The sequence below is a fragment of the Mauremys mutica genome, chromosome 3, assembly GCF_020497125.1.
Source record: "Mauremys mutica isolate MM-2020 ecotype Southern chromosome 3, ASM2049712v1, whole genome shotgun sequence".
Lineage (NCBI taxonomy): Eukaryota > Metazoa > Chordata > Testudines > Geoemydidae > Mauremys > Mauremys mutica.
This window is the reverse complement of record NC_059074.1, coordinates 66,218,748-66,241,896: the sequence shown is the minus strand read 5'-3', so window position 1 is coordinate 66,241,896 and position 23,149 is coordinate 66,218,748. Positions and strand designations below refer to the sequence as shown.

The following is a 23,149-nucleotide window of genomic DNA, read 5'->3' as shown; positions in this document are numbered from 1 at the left end:
TCACTTCCATGAGTCCTTACCCTCATTTAGGAACAATATGCTGAGAAGAGGACTTAGATCTTCTGTGTAGTATATCACTGCTATTAAGCCCTCAGGCAGGTCCAGATGAGTGCATTTTAATAAATCTAGAATTTGTCATGGCTTTGAGTAAGAACAAGGTTATTTAATATAAATTGTTGCAGCTTGGATGCGTTTGTCTTTTCATCTAATAGTGTAATACTAATATTTATGGCCCAATCTTCAAAATTAGACACATGCATAATTTCATATACAGTTACCAATATTGTGGGTGCAGTTGGAGTAATTGCACGCACATGGTGTTTGCATATACAATCTTTGTAACGTCTAAGAAATGAAGTGTGTGCAATTTTGAAGTTATGGGGGCCTATAATTTAATTATTTCAAATGTATAAGCATATATAATTTTGTTGGTACAATTTTGGGGAACAGCTATATGCATAGCTTTCTTTTACAGGACAAAAGAAGATACAGCAGAATACATTGCAGCTCTAAGAGCATCCCATCAGAGAGAAGTAGAGAAAATTCTTTGTCAGCATGCAGTGGAACATTCGGCTTCTAAAGTAGCTGAACTAAATAGCAAAATTTCAAGACAAGAAGTAAAATAACAGTTATACACCTATGGTCCTAATGAATGTGAAGAGTTATTAACTATGACTTTAACAGAAAATGGGCAAAATCTGTGGTGATGTAGAAATTAAATATTTTTAAAATAGGTCATATTCTTTCAGAAATGGGACTTTCTCAACAAATAATATATGTATATTACATAATAAAAATGTAGAGAGAATATACAGGGCATAAAGATATCATGGAAATATTTTAAATTCAAATCCAGTACACGGCCAATTAATTGCTTCACTATTGGCTTTTGTCTAGTAAAAAAAAATTTGTCTAGTAATACAATTACTATTAATATTAAGATTCAAGAAATGCTTTCATATATTTTCATTCTAAGATTCAAGAATTGATTTTATGTATTACTTTGAAGGTTTTAAAATCTGTCAGTGTTAATGAGGAATATTTAAAATATTTCCTTAGATCTTAATAAAACATCTACAAGAACAAGTTAATGAGCTGCACAGAGATCAGGAGGCCCTTGCAGTTTCACAAACGCGAGAGGAAATCTTGCAAAAAGAGGTAAATGAAAGGTTTGTTGTGATCTTTTTTTTTCAATTTTGAGCTATCTGATTATAAAGCAAGAAATCTTTGTTTTATTTTTAAAAAAGTTCCAATAATATAAAATGAAAACAGCCTGCAAAAATCCAAGCTTGTGACCACTTTCCTTACCTTAGACCTTAGTCCATCCCATGCTTTGCTGCACATTGGGCTACCCACATTTGCCATCCTTGCCTGTCAATTGCCCTTCCCTCCAAATCTTACCATTTCATATTGAGGTGCTTGATGTCGTTCATGGTCTTCCTCTCTTTCTTCTTCCATTTTCTGGCTTCCATTCAAGGCCGGTATTTGGTAAGCGTTCTTTTTCCATTCTCAGCACATGTCCCAGCTACTGAAGTCTTCTTTTGTAGATTATTTGTGAGAGGGTGCCTTGTCCAGTAATTTTTCTGACTTCTTCTTTCGTCTTCCTATATCTATATGTTATTCCCAATAGTCTTCTCAGACATTTGTGATTAAATGTATCCAGCTTTTGCATATCTTTCTTGGTAAGTTGCCATGTCTCACTGCTATATGTTGTGATGGCAATAACAATTGCTTTGTACATGTTCAGTTTTGTCTTGAGGGAGATGTTTTGAGTTTCCAGATGTTTTTAAGTCTTCCAAATGCAGCGTTTGCCTTCCCGATGATTCTTCTTATTTCCTTGGAACTAGTACCATCTTGGCTGATGGTATGTCCAAGATATCTAAAATTGTCCACCTTCTCCAGTTTCTCCTCTTCAATTTTGATTTCTGTCCCTATAGTCCCCATTAACATGTGTCAGAGTCTACCCTCACTTGAAACTGGGCGGTTTCAAAGTGAGGACCCGCATGTCTTCCCCCCACCCCAAAATCCTAGGGTAGGTCTCCCCTTCGGCTGCCACCACCCGGTCAATTCCGTGGGCCGGGACACCCCTGTTTCCCCCCTTGGGAACACAGATCAATTCACAGAGGAGGAACCTCCCCCCCTCTTCCCTCTCTCCAGCCTGCTCCGGAGATAGAATGCCTGGATTCAAATGCCTTGAATCTCTACACACAGGGAAGCAGCCCACTTCCCCCTCCCCTTCCCCTGAATTTCCCCAAGGGAAGGAATTAACCAAGTCCAAAGAAAAGAAAAGAATTTATTAAGAGAACAAAAAGAAAGTACAGAATCTCTATGAGCCCAAGCTGGACACTCATAGGGTATAACCTTATTAATCTCTGGAGAGAATCCCCTCTCCCCCTTTTCTCAGTAAAAGCAATATCAGCAAACAGGAATAAAGCATTTCCTTTAGCAAACACACAATTGCAAATACAGAAATCAAATCATAAGACTAATTTGCCTTTCTAATTAATACTCACTATTAATTAGTAGAAACTACTCCAGGAGAACTTGGAGACATGACTGTCCTCTGTTAGATTCAAGAACAGTTCTCACACAGACAAAGGCTTCCCTCCACAGAGATTTGAAAAAATCTTATCTCTGATTGGTCCTCTGGTCAGGTGGTCACCAGGTACTGCATGTTAACCCTTTACAGGTAAAACAGACTTTAACCCTTAACTATCTGTTTATGACACGCCCCCCAAATCGCCAACAGTGGGAACTACTGGTGGTGATTTCCTCCTAGCACTGTAACATAAACAGATAAACAAAACACATGCACTATTACATATACTACTAAGTATGTAAACAACAAGATATTTGACATTGAAGAACACTTTGTATGCATTTGACCGGACATACTTGGCAACGTCCTTGCCCATCCCCTCCCAGTGGAAGGAATGTTTTTAACCTGTTTTTGCTTTGTTGACCCCAGAATGCCCACTGGGATGTCAGGGCCCAAGCTTAAGAGCTTGTCCCAGTACTTAGTTGGAACTACCAACTGTCTTTGAAGATGCTGGCCTTCCTGGTGTTGACCAGAAAGAATGTCCTTATATAAAAGTCCTTGTTTTACAACAAACTGGAATTGGGTAGAAGAGCTGAGAGGCGGTGGGTTGCTTCGTGCCGCCGCCCATGCTTTCTTGAGGCTGTCATCAGCTTCCTGCTCTCTCTGGAACTGTTCCCTTGAGGCGGGAGACACCAGTTCCTCTGGGAGCGATGTAGGTGATGAAGTTGTTTCCATTGACTGTGGACCGCTCTCCGCTGGTGCACAAGGTGATATATGAGGCTCTGGCTGAGCCTCTTGGGTAGAGTTGTTTGCTGCTTCTGCCAGTTTAGGCCCGTTGGCGCCCCCTGGCGGTGGAGTTGCAAGCGCTGGCGTCAGTGCTGGCGCTGGTTCTGCCGCTGGTTGCTTTTCCAGTTCCGGTCCTGGGACTGGATGTACTATGGCTGCTGTAGTTGTTGGCATGAGATCCGGTTCCACCACCTCTGTCTGGGTCTCTGGTAACACAGACAGGGTCCTGGTGGATGGCTCAGGAACAGGGATGGGAGTGCCTGCTTGTTTGGCCTGGCCGCGGTTGACCACTCCCCCCCTCTTGGCCAGCTGCACATGGTTGGCCAAGTCTTCCCCCAGTAGCATGGGGATGGAATAATTGTAATAGACAGCAAAAGTTTTCTTTCCTGACCAGTCCTTGTACTGGTCTTCAGGGATGCTGTACCCATGGCAGGTCCTTTTAACCTTTTTGAAGAAGGCCTGAGTGTCCTCACCTGCCATGTAGGTGGGAAATTTCTTGGGATGGGGAACAGTGCCTTCTGGTGCTGGCCACACCCCTCTGCAGTCAGTGAATTTTATGTGTGGCTTGCTGGTGTTGCTTTTTGGTGCTGGCCACACCCCTTTGCAGTCAGGGAATTGGTTTCCCCAATTCCTAACCCTCTCTATTCCCGAGAGACTGAATAGAAAAGAAACAAAACCTTTTCATTTGCAAATGTGTAGTTGCTGTTTGCTGATATACTGAGAAGACCCAAAAAAACTGGTTTGTCCTGTTTCTAGCACTTGCTAAGTACCTCACAGTGGGGGTCCTTTCTAACAAGCCTCCTAGAAAAACTTGCACCTCTTTCCTAGCTGTTTTTAAGCAGACAGAAAGAAAAAAGGAGAAAAAAGAAAAGAAGAAGGAAAAAAATCCTTTTCTAACACAGCCTGTTAGAAACCTTATGCCTCAGCTAAACCCAGCTGAAAATCTGTTTCCAAAAAAACAATCTTCCTAATAAGCCCAGCTGACCGGCTGGTGCTACTTAGTACCTGCAGAAAAGTGTAGTAAATCCTCTCAGAGATTTGTATTCCCTGGCTCCAGAGGATTTGAAAAGACACAGGGAAAAAAAATCTGGCTGGAGGGTTTCTGTCTCCCCCCCCCAAACCTGTTTTCCCTGTTGGATGGGAATGTACTTTGTCGAGCACTTCCCCCCACCTTAGGAATCCTGAGTGATACCTGATATCACAAAGGAAGGACACACCTCTAGGGAAGAGTTTTTCCTCAGCATAGCCAGCAGAGAAAAAAACTCCTCCTAACCCTGAAAACTGCTTGAAACTTGCCTTTTCCTCAAGCTGCCTGTCCAAGCAACAAGAACGAAAATATGCTTCCAACAAAGCCTGCTGGAAAACTAAATTGCCTCCAGCCAACCTGGCTGAAACTGTAAACTCCCTCTTCTCTCAGGTTGCTTTGCTGCTAAGAATAGCTTCCTTCAGCGTAGCCAAGCTGAAAAAAACTCCTTGTAACAATGGGTTCGAAACTCCGCTGCCACCATGTCAGAGTCTACCCTCACTTGAAACTGGGCGGTTTCAAAGTGAGGACCCGCATGTCTTCCCCCCATCCCAAAATCCTAGGGTAGGTCTCCCCTTCGGCTGCCACCACCCGGTCAATTCCGTGGGCCGGGACACCCCTGTTTCCCCCCTTGGGAACACAGATCAATTCACAGAGGAGGAACCTCCCCCCCTCTTCCCTCTCTCCAGCCTGCTCCGGAGATAGAATGCCTGGATTCAAATGCCTTGAATCTCTACACACAGGGAAGCAGCCCACTTCCCCCTCCCCTTCCCCTGAATTTCCCCAAGGGAAGGAATTAACCAAGTCCAAAGAAAAGAAAAGAATTTATTAAGAGAACAAAAAGAAAGTACAGAATCTCTATGAGCCCAAGCTGGACACTCATAGGGTATAACCTTATTAATCTCTGGAGAGAATCCCCTCTCCCCCTTTTCTCAGTAAAAGCAATATCAGCAAACAGGAATAAAGCATTTCCTTTAGCAAACACACAATTGCAAATACAGAAATCAAATCATAAGACTAATTTGCCTTTCTAATTAATACTCACTATTAATTAGTAGAAACTACTCCAGGAGAACTTGGAGACATGACTGTCCTCTGTTAGATTCAAGAACAGTTCTCACACAGACAAAGGCTTCCCTCCACAGAGATTTGAAAAAATCTTATCTCTGATTGGTCCTCTGGTCAGGTGGTCACCAGGTACTGCATGTTAACCCTTTACAGGTAAAACAGACTTTAACCCTTAACTATCTGTTTATGACAACATGACTTTACATTTCTTTGAATTGTATCTCAAACCCATCTTCTCCATTACTTTGTTTACTTGATTTGTGCATTTTTGTAGTCCATTGGCATCTTCATTGATGAGAGCGATGTCGTCAGCAAAATCTAGATCAAATAGCCTTGAATTGTTCCAGTTTAGGCCATATGTATCCCTGTCGCATTGTTTTAATCCATAGTCAATGACTAGTATAAACAAAAAAGGAGACAGGATGCACCTGCTTTGATGCTGAATAGCTTACTCAATCCAGTTTCCATTTTAATGCAGCATTTTGAATTGATGTAGAATGCCTTCATAATGTTAATTAATTTTTGTTGGAATTCCATATTGTTCCACAATTTTCCACATTGTTTCTCTGTTTACACTATCGAATGCCTTTTGAAAGTCCACAGAATTGATGGCAAGACTGCCTTGGAATTCAGTTGTGTTCTCAGTAATCCATCTCAGGGTGAAAATAGCATGTGTGCACGATCTCCCTTGTCTAAATCCAGATTGTTGTTCATGTAGGATGGTATCCATCTTTCCTTTCATTCTGTCAGGAGGACTGCTGCTAATACTTCTCCTGTGGCCGATAGAAGTGTTACTCCCCTCCAGTTTGAACAATTGTTTAGATCACCTTTCTTTGGTAACTTGATTATGATACCAAGGGTCCATTCTTCCAGCACTTTCTCCTCCGTCCATATTTTGTTGCACAGCGAACAGATGGCTGATTCCATGTCCACTTTAGATCTTGGTAAATTAAGTTGGTTAGAATTTAAGTTTAATAATTGCTCTTTATCTCAAGTAAAACTGAATTTTAATTGGTTGGGACAAGCCAGGTATTTATTGAGGTATTTATTGAGTAAGGAAGCAGAACATGCCACAGAAAATTTAACTAACATAATGCTTGTTCATTTCACTTTGATCTCTAGTACTTGATTCTGTGAAATCATGATTAGAAGTGACTGACGTGTGTGAAAATTACTTCATTGTGACAATTCAGATGCAATTAATGTTTTAAGAGACTGTTCGTTAAAAAACAACAAACCAAGTGGGAAGAGAAATTGATTGGTCAGATAATATACATTTGCAACAGACTCCTTCCCATCTAAAGATACTATAATTTGTCATTTTTAATAGTCATACTTTAATCTATCTCAGAGATTTTACAGAAAACTCTATTAGGTCACCTAGTACAGTGCTTCCCGAAGTGTGAGCCATGGCTCCTTTGGGGAACCACAAAGAATTCATGAGGGAGCCACAAATCTTTGGAAAAAGATTTTAATTGACATGCCTGCTTTTGTTTTTCTAATTAAGAGATTGTTAACCTCGGCCTAAAAATCACCTGCATCTTATCTATGAGTCTGTGTCTTATGAAGCTGCTGCTGCCGGACTGTTAGCCTCTCTTTGCCCTCCATTCCTGTTGGGGAAAATGTTCACCAGGAAGTCTCTCAGCTGTAAAGGCCCTGCTGGAGCAGAGGGCAAAAACAGGCTTCTACTGCTGTCAGCAACTGCATCAGCACATACGGATCGGGGGATCCGTAATTCAGGTATTTTGAACGCTAATCTGCCTCTGAATTGCTGTGCACAGCCATGCTGCATTAACGACGCCAATCTGTTAAATAACAGTTTCCTAGCTTCACTAGAAGACAACTTTGACTTAAAAATTAGAGACTAACCAGGTTGGGGACCACTGGGCTACTCCATTAGCATCATGGACCATTCTGGACGCCCCATCATCTCGGGCATTGGCACTCTCACTGAAGGACTGTCTGGATATGTGGACTCTCTACTCAGACCCTGTGCCACCAGCACTCCCAGCTATCTCTGTGACACCAGTGATTTCCTGAGGAAACTACAATGCATTGGTGACCTTCCAGAAAACACCATCCTAGCCACCATGGATGTAGAGGCTCTCTACACAAACATCCCACACACTGATGGAATATCCCTGATGATGCCACAGCACAACTGGTTGCTGAGCTCTGTGCCTTTATCCTCACACACAACTATTTCAAATTTGATGACAATATATGTCTCCAGATCAGTGGCCCCACAATATGTCAACATTTTTATGGCTGACCTGGAACAACACTTCCTCAGCTCTCGTCCACTCACGCCCCTTCTTTACCTATGCTACATTGATGACATCTTCATCATCTGGACCCATGGGAAGGAGACTCTGGAAAAATTCCACCACGATTTCAACAGCTTCCACCCCACCATCAACCTCAGCCTGGACCAATCTACACGGGAGGTCCACTTCCTAGACACCACGGTGCAAATAAGTGATGGTCACATTAACACCACCCTATACCGAAAACCTACCGACCGCTATGCCTACCTTCATGCCTTCAGCTTCCATCCCGGGCACACCACACGATCCATTGTCTACAGCCAAGCACTGAGGTACAACCATATCTGCTCTAACCCCTCAGACAGAGACCAACACCTACAAAATCTCCATCAAGCATTCTCAAAACTACAATACCTGCACGAGGAAATAAGGAAACAGATCAACAGAGCCAGACGTATATCCAGAAGCCTCCTACTGCAAGACAAACCCAAGAAAGAAACTAACAGGACTCCACTGGCCATCACATACAGTCCCCAGCTAAAACCCCTCCAACGCATCATCAGGGATCTACAACTACCATCCTGGACAATGATCCCACACTTTCACAGGCCTTGGGTGGCAGGCCAGTCCTCGCCCACAGACAACCTGCCAACCTGAAGCATATTCTCACCAGTAACTGCACACCGCACCATAGTAACTCTAACTCAGGAACCAATCCATGCAACAAACCTCGATGCCAACTCTGCCCACATATCTACACCAGCGACACCATCACAAGACCTAACCATATCAGCCACACCATCACCGGTTCATTCACCTGCACGTCCACCAATGTAATATATGCCAGCAATGCCCCTCTACTATGTACATTGGCCAAACTGGACAGTCTCTACGGAAAAGGATAAATGGACACAAATCAGATATTAGGAATGGCAATATACAAAAACCTGTAGGAGAACACTTCAACCTCCCTGGCCACACAATAGCAGATCTTAAGGTGGCCATCCTGCAGCAAAAAAACTTCAGGACCACACTTCAAAGAGGAACTGCTGAGCTTCAGTTCATCTGCAAATTTGACACCGTCAGCTCAGGATTAAACAAAGACTGTGAATGGCTAGCCAACTATAAAACCAGTTTCTCCTCTCTTGGTTTTCACACCTCAGCTGCTAGAAGAGGGCCTCATCCTCCCTGGTTGAACTAACCTCGTTATCTCTAGCCTGCTTCTTGCTTGCTTATATATACCTGCCCCTGGAAATTTCCACTGCATGCATCCGATGAAGTGGGTATTCACCCACGAAAGCTCATGCTCCAAAATGTCTGTTAGTCTATAAGGTGCCACAAGACTCTTTGCTATCTTCATTAATGATCTGGATGATGGGATGGATTGCACCCTCAGCAAGTTCATGAATGACACTAAGCTGGGGGGAGAGGTAGATACGCTGGAGGGTAGGGATAGGATCCAGAGTGACCTAGACAAATTGGAGGATTGGGCCAAAAGAAATCTGATGAGGTTCAACAAGGACAAGTCCACAGTCCTGGATTTAGGATGGAAAAATCCCATGCACTTCTACAGGCTGGGGACCGACCAACTGGCTAAGCAGCAGTTCTGCAAAATAGGACCTCGGGATTACAATGGATGAGAAGCTGGATATGAGTCAACAGTGTGCCCTCGTTGCCAAGAAGGCTAACGGCATATTGGGCTGCATTAGTAGGAGCATTGCCAGCAGATCGAGGGGTGTGGTTATTCCCCTCTATTCTGCACTGGTAAGACCACATCTGGAGTATTGTGTCCAGTTTTGGGGCCCCTGCTACAGAGAGGATATGGATAAATTGGAGAGAGTCCAACGGATGGCAACCTAAAATGATTAAGGGGCTGGGCACACAACTTATGAGGAGAGGCTGAGGGAACTTGGCTTATTTAGTCTGCAGAAGAGAAGAGTGAGGGGGGATTTGATAGCAGCCTTCAACTACCTGAAGGGGGGTTCCAAAGAGGATGGAGGTCGGCTGTTCTCAGTGGTGGCAGATGACAGAACAAGAAGCAATGGTCTCAAGTTGCAGTGTGGGAAGTCTAGGTTGGATATTAGGAAAAACTATTTCACTAAGAGGGTGGTGAAGCATTGGAATGGGTTACCTAAGGAGGTGGTGGAATCTCCATCCTTAGAGGTTTTTAAGGCCCAGCTTGACAAAGCCCTGGCTGGGATGATTTAGTTGAAGTTGGTCCTGCTTTGAGCCGGGGGTTGAACCAGATGACCTCCTGAGATCTCTTCCAACCCTAATCGTCTATGATTCTACTAGAGATTAGGCTTTTGCAGCATAGAGGAAAGTAATAAGAGGCAAGAACCTTCGGGCTCTAAGATAAGCTTGGATTATAACAGTGAGCTAACATTTAAAATACTGTGAAAGAAAATGTAAAGCCATTTTGATGAGAAATCCTGTTTGTTTATACAACACTTAGTAAAGTTGGCACTACTTCATTACAAGTAACAAATAATACCTCAAATTTTAGATGACAAAATTATTGGAAGAACTGAGAGAGGCTAAAGAGAGGCAACGTCCTGAGATGAAACACTTCTTGTGTCTAGAAAGGAAAATCAAGTATATGGAGATCAGACATGTACAAAGAGAACAAGAACTTCAGCAGGTAAAATAGAGCATCTCTGTACCTATCTCCTGTGTATTTTGACAGAATTTGTACAAATTATTGCAGACCATACTGCAGGGATCAAATACATTTTGACCGATGACATGATAAACCAAAGTCGTCGTCCTTTTTTGTGCCCGCTGGTGCATATAAATGTGCATGCAATCCTGTACCCACAGTTATTTACAGGGGCAATTAAAATAACTTGTACATTGGATCTCAGATGAAATACATAGAAATCCAAAGTGACAGCAGTTATAGGTGCCAAATTGCCATATATGGGCACAAACAGGAACACTAGGTTTAGAAAATGAGGACCGGTGTGTTTATAGACTAGGCTCAACTTAATATTGACCGAGTTGAGTCTGAGATCCCAAATAGAGCTCAACAACATAAGATGTTTGCTCAATTTCTAAACATTACTCAAACAGGAAAAAACTTGCAAAATATTTCCCACATGCTCCTTGTACTGTCACAAAAAATCCCCATAGACTTCCTTTACTACCTTTACCCCAATCCACAAAAAAGCTAATTAAAAATAGTAGACAATTGTATAATCCAGTGGTTGTTTGGTGAGTTGGATCTTTTTCCTTCTTATAGTGTTGCTTTTCTTTTACTATACAAAAAAATCCTTGCAGTAAATATTGAGTCAGATTGTTTATTCCAATGGAGTTACACCAAAAAAGAATTTGGCCCTATGGCGTAGATAGCAAGGCAGTAAGGAACTGCCAGTGAAGTCAAAGCATAAACGCTTCCAGACTACTTGTAGCTGAATTAAGGTTTCTTTTTAAAACCTAACGTACAGCCATATATAATTTCAACTAAGTAAAGTAATTTCTCAGTGATTCCTGTACCTCATTTTATAGAAGGATCTAGCCTGTGTTCTTAGTAATCTTTATAAGGATCATTTTGTATCCAAAGAATTACTTCTACTTTGTTCTGTATAGGTTCTTTTATTTCCCTTGTCACTTTCGCATCTTAATGCTTTTCAGTAGTGCATTAAGCAGTGTGATTAGTATCTGTCACATGTGCTCTCCCAGGGATTATATGTGTAATGAAGTGGTTTGATTTGGGGAATATTTTTTGGTAAATGGAGAAGGCAAAGTTGAAGTGTACCTTGTACTTGGAGTAGAAGGTGGTGAGGTTTATATTGGTTTTTAGTTCTTCTGGGCATTGTTCCATAGTCTTGGACTGGCCCCCAACAAAGCCCTGTCTGCTGCAGAGACAAGCTTTACCCTGATGGTAGAAAGTTCCATTGTGCCAGAGAAAGTGGAACTGTCCACATAGATTCCTTTAAAGAAGAAAGTTGTTATATCCTATCAAATATATAAGACCTGATGGCGGAGCAATTTATTTCTTCATTAGCATGAATGTGAATGCCCTATTTCTATTCCTGTGCTGTCAGTTTTTAAAAGTCAGAACAGCAAGTTAACATAACACATTTTGTTTTCTTCTTCCCCTCTCTCATGCCCCCACCCTTTCACCTCTACAACCTCAGGTAGTGCGTAACTTCCCTTTTTTTCAACTCTAGAAAGTGCCTCAATTCAGATACAAGTGGGGGCAGGTGGGATTTATGCTTTGACTTGATTGGCAGTTCCTTGCTGTCTGGACCACAGGGCCAAATTCTTTATTGGTGTAACACCACTGAAATAAACAAGCTGACTCAATATTTATTGTGAGGATTTTTTTTGTACAGTAAAAGAGGAGCAACACTCTAAGAAACACCAATCACTGTTAAGTAATTTTCCTTTTGCTGAGTTGTGGGGCTTGTTTGTGTTCATTTTATTCTGTTTTTTTGTGTTTTTAATTTTTGCTTATTTCCCAACTTATAAATTTAATCTTCTGCAATGGGACTCCTACGAATCAGTACAAATACATACATAAAATAAAAAAGGGACAGTCTAATGTATTGAATGTTAAGAAGCATCAGCGTCCTGGTCCATGACTAGGGCTCTTAGGGTACATCTATATCAGTGGTTCCCAAATTTGTTCCACCACTTGTGCAGGGAAAGCCCCTGGCGGGCCGGGCTGGTTTGTTTACCTGCCATGTCCGCAGGTTCGGCCGATCACGGCTCCCAGTGGCCGCGGTTCGCTGCTCCAGGCCAATGGGAGCTGCTGGAAGCTGCGGCCAGTATGTCCCTCGGCCTGTGCCACTTCCAGCGGCTCCCATTGGCCTGGAGCAGTGAACCGCGGCCGCTGGGAGCCACAATCGGCCAAACCTGCGGACGCAGCAGGTAAACACTGGTCCGGCCTGCCAGGGGCTTTCCCTGCACAGGCGGCGGAACAAGTTTGGGAAGCACTGATCTATATGATAAGCAGCAGCCCACAACAGCAAGTCTCAGAGCCCGAGTCTGCGGACTGGGCTCACACCACAACGCTAAAAATAGCAAATGTTTGGGTTTCTGAAACCCAGCCCCCATTCCTAGCCTTCAGAACCTGAGGAGTCTGAACTTCTTACTGTAGTATGAGCCCCGTGAGCCTGAATCTGTAGTTCTGGGCTCTGAGACTCATTGCCGTGGGCTGCTGCTTTCCATGTAGATTTACCCTTCAGCGCTACGGTAATACACATAAATAATTAAAATAACTGGCAATTTATATCTTGTTATTACAGAGGATTGAAATTATGTCTTTGCTTATACAGCACATTCCAAAATAAAATATTCTGTTTTCAGAATGGCATATGGATTTTTATTTCCTTTGACAGTAACATGTTTAAATTAGCTTGTTGGAATTTGGTGAGATTAGGGGTGAAAACTCATTCAGACCCATATCTGCAATAGCCTCAGGGCAATGTCACTATAGGCTATTGTTGGTGCATTTATAGAGTTCATTACGCAGTTTTTAAAAGTATAGCAATAGCACAGGGTCTCTGTACCATAAAGAGAATCCAGATTTGGTCTGTCTTTGTTGCAGACTATTACTAATTCAATTAGTGTGTATTTATATAGCAAATTTTGTAAAAGGCTCAGAAAGGCCTGATGTATTCAAAAGTGTTAAATATTTGTCATAAAGTTTTAAGTGCTCAAACTTTTAATTGGGACCTTTGGAAAAAATAAATTAATCTCTTGTGAGGCTTCTTTAATCTGAACTGGATATTAACCCCCCTTCCTCTCCCCACTAATGTCTAAAGGAATTTATTGCTACTATCAAAAGTACATTTTCCAGTGTTCAGAACAAATATTTCCATATAATAATTAGCAGTGGGCTTTGGGATTTAACATCAGAAACTTAATTAAAAATACAATAGTATGTATTTTGCAAAGGGACTGTCTCAACTAAGGAACAATGTTCAGTGAACTGATGACTGGAAATCAATATACTTCTTGTTAAACAACTTATCATTTACAGATAGTGCAACAAACACGACATGTTGCTGAAGTGCAGCAAACCCAGGAAGTTGAGAAGTGGAAGAAACTTGCCCAATTAAAGAATCAGGAGCTGGAGAAGTTTCAAGTGGAATTAGATTCAATATTAGATGTTTTACGGGAATTGCAGAAACAAGGGGTGGTTGTTCCAGTACCTGTTTCAAGTGGATTAAATTTACCAGAAAGATATTGGAAGATGTGACTGGGTAAGAACTGATCAGAGAAATAGAATTTTAACCTATACAGCTGTGAATATAAAACAATCACTGGTGTAATTCTTGCAAGTTCAGATACTTTCCAGAAATTCATCTGAACTTTCACTCATCTAAAGGCAGATTTTTACTGAACAATTGATTGATCATATTGTGTCTCGTAATTTCTTAATAATAAATGATCTTGTATATTAAAAAAAATTAGGAATTTTGAGCCAGATGATTTTTCCCCCCCATAAACTGAATTGTTAAGAAATTTGCATTTCGTATTCTTCCAACAGCCTGTGGAACATTACTGAATACTTTTGAGAGAAGATGTACAATTCTGTTTCATATAGCATAACTGATTGCTCAGTTGTATTTTCCTATGTCAGATCTATGAAACTCTTGAATAATGTGGTCTATTTTATTACAATAATTAGGGCACACAATCCTGTTTACATCTTTCTAACACTTCTCTCTTCTCATCTTTTCACCCAATACTCTTTTCTTTCCTCCCTCCCCTTTTTGGCCCCTAAACTTCTCCAAATGTTTGGAGGACTAGGTCAGGTTCTTTTTATGACAACAATGACCCCAGACTTAAGCCTGGTCTACAGTTAAAATTTAGAAGGACGCGGGGGGTATGGAAAAAATTCACACCCCTGAGTGCCATAGTTAAGACAACCTAATCCCTGGTCTAGACTCACCTAGGTTGATAGATGAATTCTTTGGTCAACCTAGCTAGGGGAGGTGCATTACCTACATCAACAGAAAAACTCCTTCTGTTGGTATAGGAAACGTCTGTGCTATGGCGTAGCTGCAGCAGTTCCGCTGTAGTACTCCTAGTATAGACGTAACCTTAGAAAACTATTTTCTTGAGTTTTGAGATCTTTCTTACAAAGCCATGTCATTCATACTAATGCTCTATTTAGTATAATCAGTGGTATTTGATTGCTGACTGAATGATGCTAAGAGTTAGTTTACAGGTCTACAGCAGCACATATATTAGCTATAGATCTATGCCTTTTTGGAGGGACAATGAAAGAAGACACGTTTTCATCAGTAAATTATGTGCTCACATGAGTGAGTGTGCGTGATTTAAATAAAAAGTAGTTATGTACCAATTTGTAGCTTGTAAGTTCCTGTTAAAATGCACTTGAGTGCCCATAATTGATTTGCAGTGCAATATTTGCTCATAGTTATGCTATATATTTTATATATACATGAAAAAATACACACACTGTATGTAAGGGCATGAACAGTTAGACCGCAGCAGGCTGGGGTGTGAAGCTCCCGGGCACTAGCCTGTCATGGTCTGACTATCCATGTTGTCCCTGCTGCTGTATATTAACAGTTAGTTAGAATGCTTTGATCTGGTCCTCTTTGAAATGTGACTAGCTCAAAGTGCTCTAACAGACTGCTAGAATGTAGAACAGGGTCCACAAGAACAGGTAGTGTGAGGTATATTCACACCCCAGCTGGCTGCAGTCTCATGGGTCATGTAGACAATCCCTAAGTGTTTGTACGTGATATCTGTATTTAAAACATGTATTGAGAGTGATAAAGTTGGGATTAATGCAATCATTATTTTGGGTATCTCATTCAGATATTTTCCAAAACTCCATAAAAGCTTAATTTTCATTAAAAAGGATGATTTTGTCCAAGAATAATCTGGAAGTGTTAATATATAGTCATAAACTATGTAAATAGGACTATAAAGTTTTGTATATAAAATGTCAATCATTAGTAAATATGTTGTATTTTCATAATGTACAAGCTCTTGTGATTTGTTTGCAAATACAAAAGTTTAAAAAAAAAAAAAAAAAGAAAAGAAAAAGAAACCAACGTTTCTTCTTCAAGTAGTGTCCCTATGGGTGCTCCATTGTAGGTGTGCTTGCATACCTGCGCTGCTGATTGGAGAACTTCAGTAGCAGTGTCCGTTAGGCTGGCACATGGGCTGTCTCTCCTCATGCTGTGCCACAAGGTTAATCAACACGCCCAGGCTAACCCCACCTCAGTTCCCTCTCAACCACCCTTGGCTAGAGACAGAGCCATTAGCAGTCCATTAAGATTATTGTTCTCTTGTTTTACATACTTATAGTTAGCCTCCTATTTAAGTTATAGTTGTAGTGGGGTTTTTTTTTCTTCGTCTTGCTTATTTTACCCTGCTTTTTTCCCCCTCAATGGGGTATGCCCAGTTTGCCAGGTTTCAAGGAGTGCCACACCAGTACAGAGGCAATCCTGGTTGCAGGTAAACACTCTCAGTGCATTCGCTGCCTTGGGGAAGGCCACATACAGTAGAAGTGTAGTCTTTGCCAACAACTCCGGCCAAGATTCCATGAAGACAGAGAGCTCTGCCAGAAGAGGCATCAATCTGGCCCCAGTTGCCTGGTAGACATGAGTCTTCATAACCTTCTTCATCTAAGGGATGTGGGTTGAAGAAACAAGCTGCAAACCCCTCTCACAAATCATCTAAAAGGAGAATGGGAAGTCCCCCTAGTGAACCCTGAGATAGCCATTTGTGATCACCATCTCGTTTGGTATCTCACTGGCTCCAAGACCATCTCATTCTGGCAACCATGCCTCATGAAGACCAATGGGTACTGGTACCACTAACAGACTCACAGACCCGATGGACATGGGCACCAAGTCATTGGTACCGAAGGACAAGTGTTAACACACTAAAAAGTCCATACAAATCCACTTCACCATCGACAGCTCACCTGGTACCTGAAAGATAGCTGCAGACCAAGATCACCGTCTCTGCCCTCCTTCCCCCAACCCCGGCACCACTACTGACACTGGGACAGTTGGTACCAGCGGAATTCCACTATTCCAGAGACCTCTGCATGTCGGGTGCACCCGAGTCCCCACCTCTCGGTACCAAGATCTCTGCATTGAGCTTCTACCAGCCACGGGAAGTATTCCCACTGCCATGCCATGTTATGCCCCTTCCCTCTGCTCTCTAGTGAAGGTTCAGACAGCGAGCCAGTAAAGGTAGTGTCACAATAGTCCTCCCAAGCTCCATATGGTGCTCACTACCAATGGAGTCCAAGGATATACCCACAGATGGTCCCTCCACCACCACCAGCTTGGTACGGCCACCCATAGGTTCCACCACCGGCCTCTCTGCCATCCCAATGACAATTTTGGGATCTTTGGGTGGTGCACCGACAGCATGCCTCTCAAGCTTTGAGCCTCACTCAAGAACCATCCAAGCACACTCCCTCGGCCACAGCATCCAGGATTTTGGAACCACCTCAAGAGATAGAGGAACAGGAAGCCGGTACTGAGGAGGAATGACATTGAGGACCATATCCTCTTCTTCTCGAGACAAAGCCATCATGCCTCGCTTACCATCTTTGGCAGACAACTTTAGTCTTTTCCAGAAGCTCGCAAAAAGGGTTGCAGACATCCTCCAGATACTATTGAAGGAAGTCAAGGATGCCCACTATCGGCTCTTTGACATCCTCCATTCTTCTTCGTCCTCAATTATTGCCCGCCTGATTATTGAGGCCATCTTGGACCTGGCAAAGACCATGTGGCAAACCCTGACATCAGTGGCACCAACCTGCAAGTGAGTGGACAAAAAATACTATATCCCCACCAAGGAATCTGAATTCCTGTTTTCCCATCCACCGCCCAATTCCATCGTGGTGGATGCCATCAACTATCATGGCCAACAACACCAGTCAAGGGCTACACTCTGATAGGGATTGGAAGTGCCTTGATCTTTTTGGCAGAAAAGCATACTTGGCCACTCTACAGTTCCATATCATCAACTACCAAGCCCTCACAGTGAAATACGACTACATAAATTACTCTAAACTGAATTACTTTATTGAAAAGTTGCCAGAGGCACATCGCAAGTCTTTTAAGGCCATTATCCAAGAGGGTCAATTAGTAGCAAAGACATCGCTGAAATCTGCCCTCAGCGTGGCCGACACGGTGGCTAGGTCCATCACCACAGCCGTGGTAATGCGACGAGCTTCATGGCTTCATTTGTTGGGTTTCCCGAAAGAGGTGCAGTCTGCCTCCTATGAAGACAGGATTATACCTAAGTTATCTGAGGCCTTGTCTACACTACAGAGTTTTGTTGACACAAGTTATGCTGACAATCAAAACCCAGTGCATCATGGGTGTGAGCTCAATGTCCCATGATGCAGTTTTTCCATCCCATCATTCCCTGGGCTTCCAACTGGATTTCATGGGATTTTTCAGCAACCCCTGTTTACTGTGCGCCCACCATCTGTCTGAAAGGATGGATCCTGCACTGCTCTCTACTGTTTGTAGTCAGTGTTATGAACACATCTGATCATGCAATATATTATGAGCACCCACTCTGAACAGGAATCAGAGTTGTCTGACCTGCTGTGTGCCATGGAAAGAAACAACACCAGATTAATTTTGGCATTCACAGAGCAGCTGAACATGGACCATCACTTTTGAGCTCAGGAAACAAGCACTGAGTGGTGGGATCACATCGTTATACTTGTCTGGAATGATGAGCAGTGGCTGCAGAACTTTTGGATGCGGAAAACCACGTTCCTAGAACTGTGTGCGGAGCTTGCCCCAGTAGTGTGGCGCAAGGACACCAAAATGAGAGCTCCATATGGTGATCACTGTGTGGAAACTGGTAAGTACACAGCTAAGTGAACGCCCTAAGCATGGCGAGTTTGGCCTGGGGGGAGGGAGTGGCGCTCAAGATGGGGCAAAAGATCCCGGTGGTTTTTTAAGGGTATCAGTGCAGGTGACTAGGGCCAATATTGTGAATTCTGCCACCATTTTCCACAGGCAGGGGATCGTTGAAGCTGATATCTCACTCCTGGGGGTAAGCAAGGGAGCATCTCCGGCATGCATGCGGCTTCAGACCAGGTCCCTATGCTGCTTGCCTGTGTGCTGCTTTGGTCCCTGCACAAGTGAGTGCCGATTGACATAGGAGTTTTCTACAGCAGGGGAAGGAACAAAACAGCTCTGCCAAGAAACCTTCAGCAGAGGATTGGCGAGTATCTCCAGGAAAGATTCCCATGATATCTCGGTGTGCATTAACATGCTATTCTGCCACACTGCTTAGCTGCACAGGGGAATGTGAAGCACACACAAACACAGCTAGTCTTGTATATTTCTATCCCTTCACCCACTTCTAGCGTATAACAAAGCAAAGGACAGCTCTATCTCATATAACCGAGCATCAACTCAAAAAGATCACTTACCAGAGCTCCCCTCTCCTCTATCATCCACGTCAGACATGGACTGCTGGGATTGGCTAGACCCCTCCGGAGTGGAAAAGCAGTCCTGACTTACTGCACCACTGGATGACCCTGACGTGTGCTCCACATTATGCTGCATCTCAACCTCCTTTATGGGGCTCTTGGTGGCAGAGGTGGGGTTGCTGCCGAGGATGGCATCCAGCTCCTCATAGAAGCAGCAGGTATTCGGCGCAGCACCAGAGGGATGGTCCTTGTCTTCTGGTATGCGTGCCTCAGCTCCTTTATCTTCACACAGCGTTGCACTGTGTCCCATTCATAGCCCTTATCCAACATGCCATGAGAAATCTGCCCATAGGTATTGAAGTTCTTACAGCTGGAGTGGAGCTGGGGCTGCAAAGCCTCCTCTCCCCGCAGTGCCAGTAGATCCAACAACTCAGGTGTGCTCCAAGCGGGAGAGCGTTTACTGTGTGGAGTCACCATGATCAGCTGGAAGATGCAATGTAAGCTGCCCACGCTGAGCAAACAGGAAGTGGAATTTCAAAAATTCCCAGACCTTTAAAGCAGGCAGGGCAGAAGCGAGTGTACCTCAGCAGATGGTAGTGGAGTTCAAACTGCTGACCAGAGTGGTCAGGATGGGCATTGTGGAACACCTCCTGGAGGCCATTTACAGCAACATAACCAAGTGCAGTGTCTACACTGGCACTTTGTCAATACAACTTTGCCACAAAAAGTTCTATGCCTCTTGTCGAGGTGCTTTTATTTTGTCATCAAAGCCAGAGAGTTTTATCAGCAGAAGGAGCATTGTAGTGTGTACACCTCCACTGTTTAGTCAACAAAAGCTGATTTTTGTTGACAAAACTGTAGTGTAGACAAGGCCTTATGGTCCATCAAGCAGCTATAGCAACCTTTCACCAACCTGTAGAGGGGTACTCAATGCTGTCACACTCAACCACTAAAAAGTTTCTGAAGGATACAGTAAACCTCTTCCCTCAACCTCAACTTTCTATCCCCATGTGAGATCTAAACCTGGTACTGAAATGGCTGTCTAGGCCTCCTTTTTAACCTATGGCCACCTGTTCGTTGATGTACCTATCAATGAAAACTGCCTTCCTGGTGGTAGTTACTTCAGCCAGGAGAATAGAAGAGAGAGAGCATCTCGGATCGTGCATCCACCTTACACAGTATTTTTTCCAGACAAGGTTACGCTCAGGTTGCATCCAAAATTCATCCCTAAGGTAATCATTCCATTTCACATGAATCAATTGAATCACTTTCCAACCTTCTATCCCAAGCCTGACCAAGGCAACAGGGAGGCTATACTACATACCTGAGATATCAGGGGAGCCCTGGCCTTCTACCTTGACAGGACAAGGGTCTTCAAGAAGTCCCCTAGACTTTTTCACTCATTGCAGAAAGATCCAAGGGCTCAGCAATCTCAGCCCAAAAGCTCTCTAAATAGCTATCGAATTGCATCAGACAGTGTTACCAAATTGGCAATATGACCCTTCCAGGCCCTATTCATACACACTCCACAAGGTTGATCTCATCTGTCACCTTCAAGAATGTCCCTATCTCAGAGATCTGTAGCGCGGCGATACTGGCGTCAGTCCACTTTCACAGAACACTATGCAGTCACTTGCATCTCTGCCTTCGATGCCATCTTTGGCTCCACAGTGCTGTCATCTGTGACCCAATTCTGAAGTCCTGACCCTCCAGAAGGGGAACTACTCAGGAGTCACCTACAGTGGAGCACCTATAGGGACACTATTAGAAGAAGTTATTCACCTTGTGCAGTAACAATGGTTCTTAGAGATGTGTGTCCTTATAGGTGCTCCACAACCTGCCCTCCTCCCTTCTATTTTGGGATTCTTGTTAATGATTCTGAGGTAGAGGAGGAGCTGACGGGTGTTAGCCCAGGCGCGCTGAGTAGCCTTGTGGCACAGCACGAAGAGAGACAGCACATGTGCGGCCTAACGGCCACTGCTACTGAAGTTCTCCAATCAGCAACACAGGGACACAAGCACACCTGCAGTGGGCACCCAGCAGGACATACATCGTGAAGAACTATTGTTACTGCACAAGATGAGTAACGTTTTCAGTCCATCCTCTAGTTCCTATGTGGATTTGCCATAAAAGTACGGTATCCTCTTTTGAAGTAGCAATTGATAGGACATTCTGACAGTGTGGTGAAATGTTTTAATTAGTAAAGAGAGCAAAATCTTAACTTACTGTAAGATGCCTTTTTTTGATAAGTACAGTAACTCCTCACTTAACATTGCAGTTATGCTCTTGAAAAATGTGACTTTAAACAAAACGATGTTAAGCGAATCCAATTTCCCCATAAGAATTAATGTAAATGGAGGGGTTAGGTTCCAGGGAAATTTTTTTCACCAGACAAAAGATTTTATATATACACACACTAAGTTTTAAACAAACAATTTAATACTGGTACACAGTGATGATTGTGATGCTTGGTTGAGGTGGAGGAGTCAGAGGGTGGGATATTTTACAGGGAATGCCTTCCTGCTAAATGATGCAAGCAGGAGTCTCAGGGAGCAGCTCCAAGGCAGAGGGCAGGAGCAGCCCATGGCAGTGGGGGGAGAGACAGCTGCAATTGATAGCCTGCTGGGCAGCAGCTGCACAGGGAACTTAGGGGAGCGGGGAGCTGATGGGGGGGCTGCCAGTCCACCTTGGTTCCAAGCCTCCACCAGCTAGCTGCAATGGGCTGCTCTTCCTGCAAACAGTGGACTAAGCAGGCAGCTGCCAAATGACGTTAGAAGGGAGCATTGCACAACTTTAAATGAGCATGTTCCCTAACTGATCAGCAACGAAACGACGTTAACCAGGCCGACTTGAAGTGAGGAATTACTGTATATGTACATCTTTAGCTTCTCAGTTACATCACGCCACAGTTGATTTCCTTGGTTTCTTTTTTTCCTAAAGAAATACACAACTCTACATACTGAAGCATTTTTAGTGTATGTAATTAAGTTCTAATTACATAAAGGGGTTCAGATAACATAATAAACCATTCATGTGTTGTGGCGTTACCTTCTGGAGCCAGTATTTGTAAGGTTCTGAAAGCAGGTACTCTGGGGATGGTAACTAGGACAAGAATGTCTAGTAACAAGACGGTTCTGGATTTTGCCTGAAGCAAATTAGTACTTTCTGCTTGCTATTGGAAACCCTAATGTCTCCAAGCTGTCAGTGTATACTCCCAACAAAACTCCTCTCAAGTCTGCTGCTTCCCAGGTCATCAAGAGAGGAAAACCTTAACTGCATTTTTAAAGACAATACTAACACAAAAACAGCATTGTTTCTAGACATTCTAATGTTTCATCTACATAGTCCAGGGCCAAAACTGCTACCTTTTGCCCTGTTGGAAGGAATCTAGTTTTGAAATTAACTGAGCACATTATTAATTATATTATATTTATTACTGCTCTTTATTATAAAGACGACATGTATCCATGTGTGTCTAATATGTCATTATTTGAAGACGCATTCATTGAAACACACCTTCGGGAAAGGAATGAGAGAACTTACTACCTCAGGATAGAGAAAACGTACTTACTCTCTACAATATGTGAACTTATTATGTGAAATGCTCAGTTATGCTGTGATGTAATATCTCCCAGGTACTTTGTAACATCTAGGGTGACAGTAAGGCGTTTCTATTATATGAAACAGCATTTTTAGATGCTTTCTGCGTAATGGCTAAGTTAAACTGAGAATGTTTAGCCCTAAAATTGAAGCAAGTCAGGGCCGCCCAGGGGGGGGGCAAGAGGGGCAATTTGCCCCTGGCCCCGAGCCCCACAGGGGCCCCCACGAGAGTTTTTCGGGGCCCCTGGAGCGGGGTCCCTCACTCACTCCGGGGGGCCCGGAAAACTCTTGCGGGGCCGGGCGCAGGAGCTTCTTTGCTCCCGGTCTTCGCCGGCGGGGGGTCCTTCCGCTCCGGGGCGGAACGACCCCCCGCTGGCGAATTACCGCCGAAGACGGAGCGGGACCCGCCGCCGAAGTTCAGCTCGGTCTTCGGCGGTAATTCGGTGGCGGGGGGC

At 43.4% G+C, this 23,149-nt stretch overlaps 1 protein-coding gene across 4 annotated transcripts in view; it reads left to right on the top strand.

The window, feature by feature from the left end:
* Nucleotides 1-15,614, top strand: part of CEP162 (centrosomal protein 162) — a 77,585-nt gene extending 61,971 nt beyond the window's left edge. For 2 of the 4 annotated variants that reach the window (XM_045011571.1, XM_045011570.1), the window contains exons 24-27: nt 476-617; nt 1,060-1,158; nt 10,191-10,325; nt 13,674-15,614. In XM_045011571.1, coding sequence (XP_044867506.1) covers nt 476-617; nt 1,060-1,158; nt 10,191-10,325; nt 13,674-13,892 — 595 coding nt within the window. In that variant the 3' untranslated portion in view covers nt 13,893-15,614. Of the gene's footprint in view, nt 1-475; nt 618-1,059; nt 1,170-10,190; nt 10,326-13,673 lie in introns of those variants that run through there. The other 2 variants (XM_045011572.1, XM_045011574.1) reach the window with 2 other exon arrangements.
* The last annotated feature ends 7,535 nt before the right edge of the window (nt 15,615-23,149 follow it).